Source organism: Pan troglodytes, chromosome 4 (genome assembly GCF_028858775.2).
Source record: "Pan troglodytes isolate AG18354 chromosome 4, NHGRI_mPanTro3-v2.0_pri, whole genome shotgun sequence".
NCBI classification, from domain to species: domain Eukaryota; kingdom Metazoa; phylum Chordata; class Mammalia; order Primates; family Hominidae; genus Pan; species Pan troglodytes.
The window spans coordinates 139,643,205-139,660,836 of NC_072402.2; the positions used below are offsets into that span (position 1 = coordinate 139,643,205).

Sequence of the window (17,632 nt, forward strand, 5' to 3'; positions counted from 1 at the left end):
CACATACATAACTTTTGCCACGTCTGAAGACGAGGGTTCTAATAGGGCGCGGGTGGTGTCTCAGGTATTTTGAAAGGAGCTACCCAAGAATCTCAGCTTGTCAGGCCAGTCATTCCATTTGACCCTATCTGGCGCGTATTGGGGCCCGGACAAGGTAAGGGGTTGGCATGAAGCTGCACAGTGAGATAAAGCTGGACCGGAGCTAGAACCCAGAATCAAAGCCTTGCCCTGTGCGGTTTCTCATCGCCTACGCAGTCGGGCCCTGGCCTGGCATCTCCAGGCAGGTGGCCTTGGACGGAAGCCCGGCCTACTGGCTTCATTTGTGGGACCCCGGGGGTCCTCTCCTCCGCCCATGGAGCCTGGTTACTCCCACTTCCTTAAGCCTAGGGCCTGGGGAAGCCTTTCCTGGTTCGCGGCCTCACGGTCTGCAAGGTCCTCTTACTTCCCTGAAGCCGCTCCAGCCCCACTTCTCGAAGGTCCCGCTTCCGGGTGGCTCGCTTCGCCACCTGCGGTCCCCTGCCTCGGCTTGGGAACGCCAAGGACATCCCCCACGGAAGCCTGGGCCCACATCCCCATGCCCTTGCCGCACGTCACCGCCCCGCTGGCCCCGAATACGCCTCCGCCCTGCACTTCCTCTCTGCAGCGCCGTCTTTCCGGCCGGGCTCCCTTCTAATTGGCCAGCTCAGAGCTTCCTCGGGTACTCGGCCACTCGGGGCATCGCGGCGGCCTTTCTAGCCGCTGTCCCAAGGTTTGGTCTCGCGCTTTCGGCTGCGAGCTCTCTGTGGTGCTGGCAGCGACATGTGGCGCCTCCCGGGACTCCTGGGCCGAGGTAAGGGACGTCCAAGCAACCAGCGTCACTCTGGGCCGCAAAGACCGAACTGGAGTGGGGGCGGGCCCGAGGAAACAGCCGAAGCGATCGTGGGCAGGGTTAGAGCCAAGGAAGGCGGGGCTTGAAAGAGGGCGGGGAAGTCAGGGGCTGTTGGAATTTGAGATGTGGATGGGCCTAGCTAGAAGCGGGTGGAGTCCAAGAAGTTGGTAGGACTGTTGGGAGGGGGAGGAGTCCAATGGCAGGAGATGGTGGACTGAATGAATGAAAGAGGATTAGGGGCCAATGGAGTAGGCATAGCCAGTGAAGAGAGGAGAGGTTTAGAGTCAAAGAGCCCCAAACATTAGTGAGAGTATATGTATGAACGTTTGGTCATCTTAGAACAGTGGTTGGCATCCACAGGAGACCAGCAGAATCACATGGGCGCTTTTAAAAAACGTGGATGCTCTACCCTGAGAAATCTTAGTTTATTGGTTCTGGGGTACTACCCTAGAATCTGTAGTAGATAAAAGATCCCCATGTGTATCCATGTTTAAGAACCTCTGCTGAGGCAGATGACAGTGATTCCTGGGTTCTTGTTGAGGTGCCTGAGTTTTGGTTGTTCTGTACAGCTCTTCCCCGTACACTGGGACCTAGCCTCTGGAGGGTGACTCCTAAGTCCACCAGCCCAGATGGGCCTCAGACTACCTCCTCCACTTTGCTGGTTCCTGTGCCTAACCTCGACAGGTAAGATACTGCCATTTTACCACTCATTTCCTCCCCTAGTCACCCTTTTTTTAAAATTTTGTTTTTTGTTTTTTGAGATGGAGTCTCATTCTGTCACCCAGTCTGGAGTGCAGTGGGGCAATCTCGGCTCACTGCAACCTCCGCCTCCCAGGTTCAAGCAGTTCTCTGCCTCAGCCTCCCAAGTAGCTGGGATTACAGGCACCCGTCACCACACCCTGCTAATTTTTATTTTATTTTATTTTTTTTGAGACAGAGTCTCGCTCTGTCGCCCAGGCTGGAGTGCAGTGGCGCGATCTTGGCTCACTGAAACCTCCGCCTCCTGGGTTCAAGCGATTCTGCTGCCTCAGCCTCCCAAGTAGCTGGGATTTCAGGCATGTACCATCACGCCTGGCTATTTTTTTTTGTATTTTTAGTAGAGACGGGGTTTCACCATGTTAGCCAGGATGGTCTTGATCTCCTGATCTCATGATCTGCCCGCCTCAGCCTCCCAAAGTGCTGGGATTACAGTGTGAGCCACTGTGCCCAGCCAGTTTTTATATTTTTAGTAGAGATGGGGTTTCACCATCTTGACCAGGCTGGTCTTGAACTCCTGACCTCGTGATCCACCCACCTCAGCCTCCCAGATTGTTGGGATTACAGGTGTGAGCCACTGCACCCAGTCCCTGGTCTCCCTTTGCCCCTACTTGATAGCCTCTTATTTCATCATCTAGGTCAGGTCCCCATGGCCCAGGCACGAGCGGGGGTCCAAGGTCCCATGGATGGAAGGATGCCTTCCAATGGATGTCTTCCCGTGTCTCCCCGAACACCCTATGGGATGCCATATCTTGGGTAAGGCTTCCCCAGCCTGGTCCTTGACCTTCAGTGTAGATGAGAATGATCCTTCATGGGTATACAGCCGAACCTGGAACAAGGGCTAGGGAATCACTGTGTCCATTTAACAAGTAACCCATGGTATTGGAGCATATTCAAGGAGATATTGCCACTTTCCACACCCCTGCCATGTATGTTTTCCTCATTTCATTCAGTAAACATTTATGTAACACCTTCTCTGGGCCAGGCATTTTTGCTAGTCACTACGGACATAGCAGAGAACAAGATAGATATATTCTTGCCTTCATGGATCTTACAATAAATAATAATAATACATTGCATCTTTTTTTATTATTCATTTTTTTTATTTTTAAATTATTATTTTTTTCTGAGACAGAGTCTTTCTCTGTCGCCCAGGCTGAAGTGCAGTGGCATGATCTTGGCTCACTGCAACCTCCGTCTCCCGGATTCAAGCAATTCTCCTGCTTCAGCCTCCCAAGTAGCTGGGATTACAGGCACGTGCCACCATGCCTGGCTAATTTTTGTGTTTTTAGTAGAGACGGGGTTTCACCATTTTGGCCAGGATGGTCTCGAACTCCTGACCTAGTGACCCACCCACCCCGGCCTCCCAAAGTGCTGGGATTACAGCTGTGAGCCACCGCGCCCAGCCTTATAGCATTATTTATTAATGTAAAGTATTATACATGCATTATCTTGCGTAATCCTTACAAAAATCTTACAAGGGAAATATCACCTTCATTTTACAGATGAGGAATCTCAGGCTCTGAAATATTAGGTAACATGGGTAGGGTCTCATACCTGTTAAGTGAAGGAGCCAGATTTAACTCTGGAGTTCATGTTCTACTGCTCGGTTGCTGCATCAAATACAGAGCCTAGCCCGTAATGGTTGCTCAAAAATATTTGTTGAACCTGATCTATAAGGTCAGATTCTTACTAGTGAACACTAGGTCTCATAGGGCAGAGTCTTCGCTTTTCAGGCAATGTTCCAGGTAGAAGTTCTGCTTATAAGATCTTCTGAATGAAGTTGACACACACATCACTCTCATGTTTGTCACAGCTCATCCCTGCTGCTTTTGTGCTGGGTACTTTGGACAAATGACTTGACCTCTGTGACCCTTGGCTTTCTCATCTGTAAATTGGTGTCATCAGCAGAGCTGAGCCTGGGATGTCCCCATGACAGGGTTACCCCTCTATGGGGAGCTGTGGACTAAGGCCATATCATACCCTGAAGAGAGGAGCATTTTCCCATGTTGCCAAAGAAGATCTGGGCCCTAGGGCTGTCCCATAGTGAGAAGTAGGAAGTGGGCCTGGATTCCAGAAGTCCCAGTGCCATCCCTGTGCTCTGTCACTACTGCTCATATGAAAGGGTCTGCACGCAAGCTGTCCTCAGTACCATGGATACTTGTCTCTGTTCTTCACAATGCTGGTGCCTTTTCTTCTGGCCTTAGCCCACACGTCACCCCCACAGACAGGCTTTCCCTGACTCCTTGTCTTGTCAGGACCCCTTTTATGCTCTGTGTAACTCTCTGATTAGTTTCCTTCTTGGCATTTAACATCATTAGTAATTACTCTATTTCTCTCTGTAGTTGTGTTTTGTCTTTCTAAACACAAGATATAAACTTCATGAGGGCAGAAATTATGTCTGTCTTACTTGCTATTGTATGCAGTGCCTGGAGCAACAAGTAAGTATCTGGGTCAACCTGTGTGTTTTTTTTAGGCTGGAGCGCAGTGATGCGATCCTGGCTCACTGCAACCTCTGCCTCCCAGGTTCAAGCAATTTTCATGCCTCAACCTCCGAGTAGTTGGGATTACAGGTGTGCCCCACCACGCCTGGCTAATTCTTGTATTTTTAGTGGAACAGAGTTTCTCCATGTTGGCCGGTCTTCAACTCCTGGCCTCAAGTGATCCACCTGCCTCAGCCTCCCAAGTGCTGGGATTACAGGCATGAGCCACTGCACCCGACCCTGGGTCAACCTTCTTAAGCATAACATAAGGAGAGACAGGAGACAGGGAAAACCAAGGAGTCTCTGGGATAAGAGCTAGCTCAGGTCTTCTGCAGACCTGTCAGAGAAGAAACACCTTTACAAAGCTTACACCTGGAGATGTGTGTGTGCTGGGGTGACTTCACTGGGGGAATGGGAGTTGGTGGAAGGAGGGGTTGTGCAAGACTGGAAAGAGAGCCTAATGGGGAACTCTGACCTGTTGCTATATTTGCAACTAGGTGCCAACCTACCCCATTATCTTTTTGCCTGCTTAGTCTTCGCTTATTTAGTCACTTGATCAAGCATTTATTCAGGTTGTACTTATTAGGTCCCTACTATATATTAGCACTGTGCTATACTTGGGCACCAGAGATACATTGGTGAGTAAAACACACATGGTCCCTGCCCATGTCGTGCTTATAGACTAACAGGAGAGACAGACCTTAGATAAATAAATGTAGAGATGATTGTTTAAATGCCAGTGTGGTCAGGGCTCCAGAGAAGTTAGGGTGTTGTGAAAGTTTGTAGTCGGGGAGCTGCCCCACCTGGATTTCCTGAGGAAGTGATGTTTGAGAATAAGGCCGGGTCTGATGGAGTTGATTGGTGAAGGACTGTGTCCTTAACGTGCTGTCTTTCCCAGGGTACTCTGGCTGTGCTGGCCCTGCAGCTGGCAAGGCAGATCCACTTCCAGGCATCCCTGCCAGCAGGACCTCAGCGGGTAGAACACTGCTCCTGGCACAGTCCCCTGGACCGTTTCCTCTCATCTCCCTTGTGGCACCCATGCTCCTGTGAGTTCTCAGTCCTAGGGACAGGAGGGCTGGGCTGGGCGTTTCTCTGGGCCAGGAAGCGTCTCTGGACACACCTCAGGAAAAGAGCCATCAGCAGCTCCTTGCCTTTCCTATCTGAAGTCAGAGGAAGAGGAATGTGGGGAAGTTCTATCCACCCAGGGCATGGGCCACACCTGCCCCTCAGTGTCTTTCCATTTCCTCCCATCACCTCCAACCAAGGGAGGCCCACAGGGTCCAGACTACTTTAGATTCTGGGTGTGGCTTCCTGGCCCACATTCAACCAGTTAAATTATTCTCTGGTCAGTCACTCAGTCATTCATAAATAAATGAATCTTTATTGAGCACCTATTATGTGCCATGGTGCAGAAGCAACATAGCCTAGTGGTTGAGGCTCTGGAGTCAGGTTATAGAGGTTCAAGTCCCAAAATTGCTGCATACTAGTCTTATGTCCCTGAACAAGTCACTTTTAACTTCCTTCTGCCTCGGTTTCTTTATCTATAAATTGGGGTAATAATAAAACCCACCCCATAGGTTTCTTGGGAGGACTAAATGAGTTAATACATGTCAAGGACTTAGGGCAGTGCCTGACACATAGTAAGTGTGTAGTAATTATTAGTTTAAGCATTAGTTCTTGTCCTTATTATGATGATAATCATTAGCAATATTGCTATCAAAGAAAGTGCTAGGTACTGGGGCTACAACAGTGAGTAAGGTAGATGCCTCCCTGCCACTGAAGAATTTAGGCAGAGGAGTGATTGATGCTTAGGGTGGGAGATCAGCACAAATACAGGCCCCTCTAGACTCCTCTGGAGGGAAGCCAAGGAAACAGAGGAGGAGGAGTGTGAAGGAAGTGTCACAGGAGTTTTAAAATTCTTCCTATGGCCTCTAAAACCTCAGGGAGGACTCAGTCAAGCCCGAGCAGCCTGCACTGATCCTCTTCTGACCTGATCACTCTTTTTTTTTCTTTTGAGACACAGTCTTGCTCTGTCACCCAGGCTGGAGTGCAGTGGTGTGATCTTGGCTCACTGCAACCTCCGCCTCCTGGGTTCAAGCAATTTTCCTGCCTCAGCCTCCTGAGTAGCTGGGATTATAGGCATGTGCCACTACACCCCACTAATTTTTTGTATTTTTAGTACAGTTGGGGTTTCACCATGTTGGCCAGGCTGGTCTTGAACTCCTGACCTCAGGTGATCCACCCGCCTCGGCCTCCCAAGGTGCTGTGATTATAGGTGTGAGCCATCGCGCCTGGCCCAGACCTGACTACTCTTGCTGGCTCTTTCCAGCACTGCGACAACACATCCTCCCCAGCCCCGATGGCCCAGCTCCCAGGCACACTGGCCTCAGGGAACCCAGGCTTGGCCAGGAAGAAGCCTCAGCTCAGCCCCGGAACTTCTCACACAACTCTTTGAGAGGAGCTCGTCCTCAGGACCCCTCTGAGGAAGGTATGTCCCTGCCTCATGGAATCAGCAGAAGGCAGGGGGCGGTGGTGGCGAGCTGGGCAAGATGGACGTTGTTTGCTGCGAAGGGAATTGGCACTCCTGTGAGGTCCCATGCCTTGTGAGGTGATTCAGGGTTATTTCGGTTCCTGGCAAGGGTGCTGGCTGGAAAGCCTGGATAGACTGGGAGAGTTGGAGAAAAGAAGTACAACTTTCTCCTTTGCCCTGGCCGGGTGTCGGCCTTTGCCTTGCAGGTCCCGGTGATTTTGGCTTCCTGCATGCCAGTAGTAGCATCGAGTCCGAGGCAAAACCAGCCCAGCCTCAGCCCACTGGTGAAAAGGTATTATCCAGATTTGGCCACCTGGATCCCCATAACATTCTCTTGGGCAGGTGGCAATCCCGGTAAACCATCCCTTGGTGAGTCTTTTATATTTCTTTCCCAGGAACAAGATAAATCAAAAACTCTTTCCCTTGAGGAGGCTGTGACTTCCATTCAGCAGCTCTTCCAGCTCAGTGTTTCCATCGCTTTCAACTTCCTGGGTAACCAAATGGACCCTGCCCCAAGGCAGGAGGGTGGGAAAATGGAAAGGGTATGGGGTAGGTCAGATATAGTCAAGATAGGGAGTGGCTTAAACGAGAGATTTTATTTTCTCCCAGGTAGGTAGACCAAATCTGGCATGGCAGGGACCCATTCTTATGCAGATGTGTCCTGCCATTTTTAAAACTGGCTCCCATCTTGAGGCGCAGTTTGGCAATTCCAGCTCCTGCCCTCCTGTCCGTATTCTAGCCAGCTGGTCGGGGCAAGGTAGGGAAGCTAAAGGATCACTCCTTCCCTTTAATCTAGACGTTGCACAAATCCTTGTCCAGAATATAGGCACATGGCCACACCTCGCCACAGAGGAGACTAGTTACTGTGTATGAAGGAAAAAATAAATCTTGGAGGGCACGCAGCATTCTCTGCCACACTTAGGAAAGAACAGGCTCCTGGGGTTTGGAGCAGATCCTCGATGTGTGAACAGGAACCTCTTAACCCTCATGTGGGGACTCCAAATACCCTTCCACCATTTGTCCTGTTCTTTGCAGTAACTTGGCTCATTTTAGGCCTTCTAATGCGGAGACTCAGACTCCCCACAGCATCTATTGGGGTCTAGTGGGCAGATAGGCAAGAGGCTGGTTTTCATTCACAACAAATTTATTGAGCATTTACCTTTTGCCAGCTCCTGTTTTAGGTACTGGGGATACAGTGATTTACAAGACAAAGTCCTTATTCTCAGGGAGCAGAAAAACAATAATTGAGAAAAAGAGAATTTCAGATGTTGATAGATGTTATGAAGAAAATAAAGGAATGTGTTAGTGACTTGAGCAAGGAGCAGTTTTTGATTTAGAAGTCCTCACTGAGCAGAAGACCTTTGATCTAAGACCTGTCACAAAGACAGCCACTTTTGTTTCAATCTGGAGAAAGAGCTTTCCAAGTGGCGGGAACAGTAAGCGCAAAAGTCCTGAGGCAGGATTGGATTTTGATTGCTAAAGGAACAAAAGAAAAGTGAGTGTGGCTGGAGCTTAGAGATCTTGGGAAGGGCGGAAGGAGATAAAGCCAGAAAAGCAGGCAGGGGTCAGATCAGGTGAGGTCTTCTGAGCCACAGTAAAGAGTGTGGATTTTCTAAGTGAGACAGGAAGTCTTTGGAGGGCTTTAAGCAGGAGCAGGAAAGGGGGCAGCCACATGATCTGATGTACTTTTCCAAAGATCTCTCTGGCTGCCATGTAGACAGACATGGATTGTAGGATTGCCAGAGGGGAAAAAGGAGACGAGGCAGGCGCTGTTGGTGACGGCTGAACAAAACATGTCAGTGGCGTGGTCTAGATGAGAGAAAGAAGAGAGCAAGAAGAGTAGATGGATCTGGGTATATTAATGAGCCAGGTGGGAAACAGGAGGATGGTGGGATCCTTTGCACTCTTGAGTCTTCTCCCCAAGGGCAGAGGGCTCTGTCAACCCTGGACAGTGAGTTTTCAGGCAGCAAGGAGGCAACTTTATTTAATTCACTGCTGGCTGAATGGAACCTGGTTTCTCCCTCATGAGCTTTATGTGATTTTGATGGGCAAAGTATCTCTTCTCAGAATTTACTTGCCCATCCCTTCATTCATATATTCATTTATTCAGCAAGCGCTTGGCACGGTGGCAGAACGCGAAAGGAGCATAAGCCATAATCATGTTTTGCATTTGTATGGCGCCTTCACCCTAGGCAAAATTATTTCTTCTACATTCTTTTTCTGCTTCTGCCTCCAGGATTTTACAGTCTAATTGAGGAGACAGGACTTGTACTTTTGAAACAGTTTAGTTTGTAGAAAAAGGCTTGGTATATTAAGTAAGTGCCAAAAAAAGTGTTTAAAGCCTGAGTGTGGTCCGAAGGTTTAGAGCAGACACAGGATGGGAGCTTTGATGGTGGAGGCGGAAAGAAAGATCCCAGGCAGGAGAGACAATTGAAGCAAAGGCTTTGAGTTGAGAATTGGGCGTGCCCTCATCCTTTCCTGTTTCCTTTTTGTTTGGGCAATGAAAAGAGCATGGGCTTTGGGGTTGGATGTGCCTGCATTCAGGTCTTGACACTGCTGTATTACCGCTCCCAATTTCTTCATGAAACAAGATTAACAGTATCACTTGTATCAGTTAGGGTTTGTTGGTTATGAGCAACCTAAACCCACTCTGGCTAACTTAAACATAAAAGGAATCTATTGGGATCTATTGACCTGCCAAGCCTCAGAAAGGACAGGAATCAGGGAAGCTCCAGAGACCTAAGAGGCAGCAGCTGATAGTATCTTCAGAGTGCTGCTGTCAGAATAAACCTACAAGGGCTGTTTTCTCTCCTTGTCCCAACCAGATCAAGGTTCAGATTCCTGAGAAAGAACCTCCGTGGTTAGGAAGAACACAAGCACATTGATTGACAGCACTAGGGGAGGGGTTGTTCCCAATGGGAAATCTAGATGCTATTACCAAGAGAAGGAGGAATGGTTTATAGTAGGGCAGAACCCACTGCTGTCCATGGCAAACCAGTGAAATATTTAGAAGATAGAAATATATGCAAAGGCCAGGCACAGTGGCTCACGCCTGTAATCCCGACACTTTGGGAGGCCGAGGCAGGTGGATCACCTGAGATCAAGAGTTTGAGACAAGCCTGGCCAACATGGTGAAACCCCAATTCTACTAAAAATACAAAAGTTAGCCAGGCATGGGGTCAGGCATCTGTAAACCCAGCTACTTGGGAGGCTGAGGCAGGAGAATCGTTTGAACTCAGGAGGTGGAGGTTGTAGTGAGCTGAGATTGCGCCACTGCATTCCAGCCTGGGCAACAGAGCAAGACTCCATCTCAAAAAAAAAAAAAAAAAAAAAAAAAAATATATATATATATATATATATGTAAAGTGTCTGGCACAAAAAAAGAAAGGGAGAAGGATCAGATGAGGAGTCTGTAGGTACCTGGCTGAGGGTGTGGGGAAGTTCACTGAGGAAGCTGTGTTTGTGCCCTGTGCCTTCTTACAGGAACAGAGAACATGAAGAGTGGCGACCACACGGCAGCCTTTTCTTATTTCCAGAAAGCTGCAGCCCGCGGCTACAGCAAAGCGCAGTACAATGCGGGCTTGTGTCATGAGCATGGCAGAGGCACCCCCAGGGACATTAGCAAGGTATTCCCCTGCCCCCAAGCCCGCCTCCTGTGCTGGGCTGCTGAGATTGATGTCTAGAAATGAGCAGTGGGCAGGGATGGGGGAAAGTTTGGCTTCTTATCTCCACTTGGTTCTAGCCCAGCTGCGAAGGAAAAATAAGAAAGAAGCTCCTAACTTCCAGGAATTTAGACTCAAAATTCAGGGAGGGCAGGGATTTTGCCTTTCTTCTTTGCAACTATATCCTCAGCCTAGAATAGCATCTTGATGAATGGATTAATTAATTTTTAAAAAGTGGGATAAGAACACAAAGAGGTTATATATAAGAATGTATTTCGTAGAGTTGTATGTGAAGGCAAAAAAACCCAAAAAAACCTGAAAGTTTCTTCAATGGAAAACTGGTTAATTACATCTATTTGGGCCTTAAAATGATGTGCTAGATCTGTATGTCAGGGAAAGACATTCATGGTGTACTATTAAAGTTAAAAAAATAGGTTATAAAGTAGTATAGTGTGATCTAAGTCTCTCTCTCTGCCCCCCCCCCACACATATGTGTGTGCAAATGCGTAGATCTCTAAAAGGTATGTGTGTGAGTATGTCTAACACATATATGTGAGAAGATATTTGCAAGGCTGTATGCTAAAATTTTAAGCAAGAATGATCTTTAGGAGGCTGAATTTCTTGGGATTTTATGTTTCTATTTTTGGTTTATACTTTTAAATTTTGGCTTATCTGAATTTTCTGACTAGTCTATAATTATTATGTATTATTTAATTAAAATAATTTTTAAAAATTTCACTGAGTGCAAAAGATGCTTACAGAGTTGCCAGCCGACTGGGTGTTTCTCCCTTTGCCCCAGGCGGTCCTTTATTATCAGTTGGCTGCCAGTCAGGGCCACAGCCTGGCTCAGTACCGCTATGCCAGGTGCCTACTACGAGACCCAGCCTCTTCGTGGAACCCTGAGCGGCAGAGGGCAGTGTCCTTGCTGAAGCAGGCTGCAGACTCAGGCTTGAGAGAGGTGAGTGCCATTGGCAGGGTCTGTTCAAGGTCTCTGAGGCCTGTGGAGCCTGAAAGTGACCAAGATGCCTTCTTTTCCTTCCTCCTTGACCACAGGCCCAAGCTTTCCTCGGGGTGCTTTTCACCAAGGAGCCCTACCTGGATAAGCAGAGAGCTGTGAAATATCTTTGGCTTGCAGCCAACAATGGGGTATGCGATCTCAGTGGACAAGCATGTTGGGGATGAAGCCTGATAAGAGAAGGGATTTTGGAACTGGTACTGAGTTCTTCTGTTCTTAGGAGATTGTTGGATAGGAGCCTTGGCCTGGCTTCAAGCCTTAGCGCTCACTGACTTACTGTGTGACCGTTGGGCAGTTGCAGTAGCACGCCAGAGCTGGCTTGCACCAGGCTGTGAGAGCTGTTGGCAGCTTAAAATCTGCTATGGTGGGAATATTTGCACCACAGAAATTGCTAAATGCCATAAAACAGGGCTTTTTCCCTCCTCGAGAGCCAGTTGTTCAACATTTACCAGCACACTACTGGGCCTGGTCACTTCTTGATTCAAACCTGTTTCCTCGTCTTTAAAATCAGAATAATAATGCTTGCCTTACCTGTCCAGTACTTCACAGGGTGGTTGTGAGGATCAAAATCTAACTGAGATAACTAACAGGTGTGACAGTGCTGTGAAACCTGTACACGTGAGAAACGCATCATTACAAGTGATGGTAACCCAGGGAAATTAGAAGACGCATCAAGTGGAGACAGTAAACAGGGAACACTGCTCAGTTTGGGGTGGGTGGGGATGTCTGGTTGTCTGTGAACTGGGGTCATTGGCATTCAGACAATTCAGATGTGTTCCATGAAGCATTAGTTCTCTGGGATGCTTGTAAGTCATAAGAGGAAAAAAATGGTTAGATGGGTTTGGGAAATACTGAGTTAAACAGTTAATGCAGGAAGTCTCAAAGCTTTATGTCACTGTAGATCACTGAAAAGGCCATCTGTAATTTGCTGTCTTCCTCAAGTGTATTTGACCAGTATGTCTTTTGAGTTGCATCTTGAAGGACCAGGAGTCTTGGATTAAATCAAGCAATATATGTGTGAACTGTAATCTCCCTACATAGGGGACTGCTGCTTCCTTTGTTTTCTGGCCAACACACTGATAGCTTCGTTGAACTCCTGGGCATCAGAATGCTTTTCCTTGTCTACTCTGTGTTGCCCAGAGTATCTGTAGTAGCTGTCAAAAGGGGACCAATGTCACCAACAGGTATCCACTGCTGTACCTGCCTTGCCTTGAAAGAGCCCCACAGAGCCTTCCAAAGTTGGGCAGGTCTGCACATCCATGTGCAGGGCAAGACTGTGGGCATGCTGGCCTGCTTTAATCAGACCAGCGTGCTAGCAGGAGAAATGTACAAAAGGATATCTGTCACCTGCTATATGACACTGTATTGGGACTCAGACCCAACACACTTCCACCCCACAGGGAATTGTGTCTTTCTGGGTTTGTACTGAGCAGTGTTGCAGGGGTGGTGTTTTGGCCTTACGTGTGTCCACTGCTGTGTTGTAACCTGGTCTGTAGGCATGAGTCTGTCATATTTGTTGGAGAGACTTTTGGCCTGTGTGTTATAGAAGCAGGGGGAGAATGTGTAGACAACTCTTCCCAGAAGTTTGACTGTGGAGGGTAGAAGAGAAATTGGACCATGGTTGAGAGTCAATAGTGTTTTGTTTTGTTTTTTTAATTGGGAGAGTGAATATGATTCATATAGTGAATGTAAGCACTTTTCATATAGTGTATTTAATCCTTGCAACAACCTAATAAGGTAGGTGCTATTAGCATCCCACTTTATAGGTAAGAAAACTGAGGCACCATGAGGTAGAGTCACGTGCCTGAGTTAACACAGCTGTTAAGTGGTAGAGCCGTGATGGGAGTGCAGACAGTCTGGCTATGCAGCTGGACACCCACCCTCTACCTGATCCTGTTCCTCCCAGGAGCATAGTTCTCAGAGAGAGGAGAGAGAATCGAGGATCCAGAGCTGGGGCAAAGAGCATAGCGTTTTTTTTTTTTTTTGAGACGGAGTCTCACACTGTCGCCCTGGCTGGAGTGCAGTGGCGCGATCTCAGCGCACTGCAACCTCCGCCTCCCGGGTTCACACGATTCTCCTGCCTCAGCCTTCTGAGTAGTTAGGATTACAGGTGCACACCACCACACCTGCCTAATTTTTTTTGTATTTTTAGAGACGGGGTTTCACTATGTTGGGCAGACTGGTCTCCAACTCATGACCTCGTGATCTGCCCACCTTGCCCTCCCAAAGTGCTAGGATTACAGGTGTGAGCCACCACGCCCAGGCCAAGCATAGCTTTTTAAAGGAGAAGAGTTTCCTTTTCTGTCAGCCCTCCCAGGCAGAGATTCAGGAAGGCACAGGGCCTTTGGGAAGACAACCCTCCACCCTCGCCTCCTTGCTGTTTCAGGGCAACGTAGGAGCCCGACTCCCAGGTTTGCTATAACTGGCCTGAGTGTTTCCTGTAGCCTTCTTTGTGCATGCTTTCAGCCAGCCTATGCAAGAGAAGCCTCCACACTGCCCTGGCTGGAATCTCCCTGGGTGGAGGGATCCCCCTCTCCTTTGTGTTGGGTGAGCTCTGAGCCTCTGGCATTTCGTAGTTGAGATCCCTTGCTATGGGGCGGGCCAGGACTGGGCCTTGACCGTGTGTGGATGAAGTCCCAGCATGCCTGACTTCACCTTCCTCCTCCCTTAGCATTTCAGTTCCTCATTCCTGCATGTGTGTATCTGTTTGTCCATTTTCTCCTTAGGACTCACAGAGCAGGTACCACCTTGGAATTTGCTATGAGAAAGGCCTTGGTGTGCAGAGGAATCTGGGAGAGGCCTTGAGATGTTACCAGCAGTCAGCCGCTCTGGGAAATGAGGCCGCCCAGGAGAGGCTGCGAGCCCTCTTTTCCATGGAGGCTGCAGGTACAGACCCAAGTCCAAGCCAACAGGTTCATTCCCTGAGCTCAGTACTCTGTGACAGATAAGTAGGTAGCAGTAGTCTCTGGTCTCCTAGTCATTTCCAACCCCAGTGGTGGCTAAGAATGCAGCTTTTGGGATGGGCACGGTGGCTCACGCCTGTAATCCCAGCACTTTGGGAGGCCGAGACTGGCGGATCACCAGGTCAGGAGATCGAGACCCTCCTGGCTAACACGGTGAAACCCCGTCTCTATTAAAAATATTAAAAAAAATTAGTTGGGCGTGGTGTGGACCCTGTGGTCCCAGCTACTCGGGAGGCTGAGGCAGGAGAATGGCATGAACCCGGGAGGCAGAGCTTGCAGTGAGCCGAGATCGCGCCACTGCACTCCAGCCTGGGTGACAGAGCAAGACTCTGTCTCAAAAAAAAAAAAAAAAAAAAAAAAAGAATGCAGCTTTTGGAGTCAAGACAAACCTGAGTTTTTTTTGTTTTTTTTTGAGATGATGTTTCACTCTCGTTGCCCAGGCTGGAGTGCAATAGCGCAATCTTGGCTCACTGCAACCTCTGCCTCCCGGGTTCAAGCGATTCTCCTGCCTCAGCCTCTCAAGTAGCTGGGATTACAGGCACCCACCACGATCCCCGGCTAATTTTTTGTATTTTTAGTAGAGTCTGGGTTTCACCATGTTGGCCAGGCTGGTTTCGAACTCCTGACCTCAGGCGATCCACCCGCCTCGGCCTCCCAAAGTGCTGGGATTACAAGTGTGAGCCACCGCGCCCAGTCAAACCTGAGTTTTAACCCCCACTATCACTGAACTTGGACTCCATGGCTTAGTGCCTCAGTTTCTTCACCTCTGAAAATGAAGGTAATGGTAGCACCTAACTCATTAAGTTGTCATAAGGATGAAATGAGATGACACTAAGGGACTTAGCACAGCCTGACAGCACGGTAGGTATTGAACAAATGGTAGCTGCTCTGATGATTTTGTAGGACAGACAATATCCCAAGGTTGCCTGAATTACCCTTCTAGGGCTCTAAGAGCCCTGCTCACTCATGAGTCACTGGGGTTGGGAGTTAACAATGCCTGGGGAACCAAGCCCTTGAAGAAGTGCTGGCTCCAAAGTAGGAGTCCAAGAATATACAGCATGAGTAAGAGTTGCTCTCACCTCTTCTTGTAGCTCTGGGGCCCAGCGACCTGACAGTTACAGGACTGAAGTCTTTCTCCAGCCCCTCCCTCTGCAGCTTGAACACCCTGCTAGCAGGAACCTCACGCCTACCACACGCCTCGAGCACAGGCAACCTTGGCCTCCTCTGCAGAAGTGGGCATCTCGGAGCCAGCCTGGAAGCCTCCAGCAGGGCTATTCCCCCACACCCCTACCCACTGGAAAGGAGTGTTGTAAGACTAGGTTTTGGCTAAGGTGAGATAAAACATAGTCCCTGGTGCCTCTTAGGGGCCAGAGGGGGCAGGAGGTTGGATAACAAAAATAGAGCATCAGCAACCCTTTCCAGGTAGAAATTCCAGCAGGAGTTCAGGTTCCCAAGCAATTTCACGTACATGGCTGGTAAGTGACTGATCTTTCCCCCCGCTTGGTAGCCTCACAGATGAGTCTTGGATGCATTGACATTCATTTCTGGTCTGTGCACCAAAGGATGCATTCAGTGACCTATGAAAAACCCTACTGAAGGGTCCAGAGACCCTGGTGCTCACCTTAGCCTTTGTCTTTGAGCAAATAACTTACCTTCTTCCTTCCTATGCCTCGGTTTTTCTCACACTTAAATCTGTACTACTGTTTGCCAATGTCTGATGTGTGTATCCCTGGTTCACAAGAAGATTTTAGATGGTATTCAAATTAATATTTTCTATTTCAGTAGTTATATATTTAATGTATAATATAAAAATATGATTAGCATATTGACCTGTAGTTTGATAGATGTTCTGTCTAGGATAAAGCTAACTGTAAAAAAAAAATAGTGAATCAGTTTAAAGAAAAACATAACATAAAAGTGGGCACAGATCCAGAGAGGTAGCAAAAATGACAGGGGTGGTTCCATGAATGGCTGACACTTAGGAAACTGTGAATTAGGCCATCCTCGAGACTAGCCCACCATTCACCTCTGTTCATCCCCCATGGGCTCATAATCGTTTTCATTTCACCTTTGATTTGGAAGGAAGAAGTTTCTTGCCCAAATGCCTGGATGTGTCTGCTTGACTTTCAGAACTTCTCACCTCAGCCCTAAAGAGGGAGCCTGTGGGTTCTCAGAGAGATATCACAATTTGAGTCCCAAAGAAGAGGCCAGATACCCACCCACCTTCCCCCAAATCCTAAGCACCTGCGCCAGTACAGTCAAGAAGAGGAAAGTGTGTGAAGACCCAGGTCTGGCTCTGCCACTTGCCTGGCCATGTCACCTTGAAGCTGTGACCTGACTCCCTATATTGTTTCCTCAGTTGTAGACCAAAGGCAATGGTGTCTGCCCTCCTACCTTGGAAGACAAATGCAAGGGCATTTCACCACAGAGAGGACCTTTGTGCTCACTTTGGCCCAGGAGGCAGTGATGCTCATGGTTGCATGACTTTATGAGTGGCTGGGCCAGGATGAGGACCTGGGCCTCCTTGACTCCTGGCCCACAGTTCTTGTCCATCAGTTCATACTGCAATTTTATGTGAAAGCATTATGACTGTCCTACCCATGGGAGAGTAAATGTAGATTGAATGCTAGGAGTCTTAAAGCTGCAGAGTGTAGATTTTGAGGTCCCCGTTTGGGAAACATGTGCCAGAAATGTCTAGGTGTTTAATAAAACAGATATTGGATTATCTCATCACTCTTGCCCTTGAGTATTTTGGGAAGAGCCAGGGAGACAGGCAGGGGGAGCTGAAAGCTGAGGCTCCGTCCTCATCTCTAAACTCTCCATTAACCAATTTAAAGGATCTTAAAAGCTTCTCCAGGAGAGAGACTTAGGAAAAAAAAAGATTTCTGAGTCAATGCTAATGAGTCCAATTACTGAATTTGTGAATAGCTATTCCCTGGCTTCTGGATGTTAGCCCAAGTTGAATAGCATAGATGTGGTTGAGAGTGGGGGCTGGGGGGGATAGAGAGCCCACCCCCACAATCCCATGACTGAGTGGAGACCAACCAGCCTGGCCAATTCAAAGGCAAGAAGATTTGAGGGGGGAAAGTTGTCCACGTTTCCCTCTCTGCTTCCCACCCCATCTCTCTCAACTTCTTATGGTCCTGCCATACTTTCCTAGCACCTCTCTTTCACCCGGGGAGCCCAAGCGTCCTCTAGCTCCAGCTCCTCGCCTGCTCCCTGCCTCCTTTTCAGGGCTGCCCTGCACACTGGCTCACCACTGTTGGACCCTGCACATGGCCACCTTCCACAGATGGCACTCCTTGGGAGCAGGGTCCTTGTCTTTGTATTACAGTGTCCCCAGCACTGAGTGCAA

General features: G+C 48.6%; 1 protein-coding gene across 5 annotated transcripts; it reads left to right on the forward strand.

Moving 5' to 3' along the window:
• Positions 1–392: 392 nt before the first annotated feature.
• On the forward strand, positions 393–17,007 carry DELE1 (DAP3 binding cell death enhancer 1). Of its 5 annotated transcripts, none has more exons than XM_009449841.5 (13): positions 393–829; positions 1,438–1,552; positions 2,263–2,380; positions 5,006–5,153; positions 6,437–6,595; positions 6,844–6,929; positions 7,033–7,129; positions 10,121–10,263; positions 11,099–11,257; positions 11,353–11,445; positions 14,041–14,200; positions 15,369–15,608; positions 16,408–17,007. In XM_009449841.5, exons 1-12 carry the CDS (start codon positions 799–801, stop codon positions 15,605–15,607), a joined length of 1,548 nt encoding a protein of 515 aa, XP_009448116.1. In that variant the 5' UTR covers positions 393–798; the 3' UTR covers position 15,608; positions 16,408–17,007. The 5 variants fall into 5 exon arrangements, with proteins under 5 accessions (XP_009448116.1, XP_024212530.1, XP_009448115.1 ...); XM_009449840.5 differs by having other exon boundaries at positions 634–829; positions 16,360–17,007; XM_024356762.3 differs by lacking the exon at positions 11,353–11,445 and having other exon boundaries at positions 616–829; positions 16,360–17,007.
• The last annotated feature ends 625 nt before the right edge of the window (positions 17,008–17,632 follow it).

Coding starts and splice junctions, on each gene's coding strand:
- DELE1 (XM_009449841.5), top strand. CDS start 799: ATGTGGCGCCTCCCGGGACTCCTGGGCCGAG. Junction 1,553..2,262: donor CCTGTGCCTAACCTCGACAG/GTAAGATACTGC, acceptor TTCATCATCTAG/GTCAGGTCCCCATGGCCCAG. Junction 2,381..5,005: donor TATGGGATGCCATATCTTGG/GTAAGGCTTCCC, acceptor TGTCTTTCCCAG/GGTACTCTGGCTGTGCTGGC.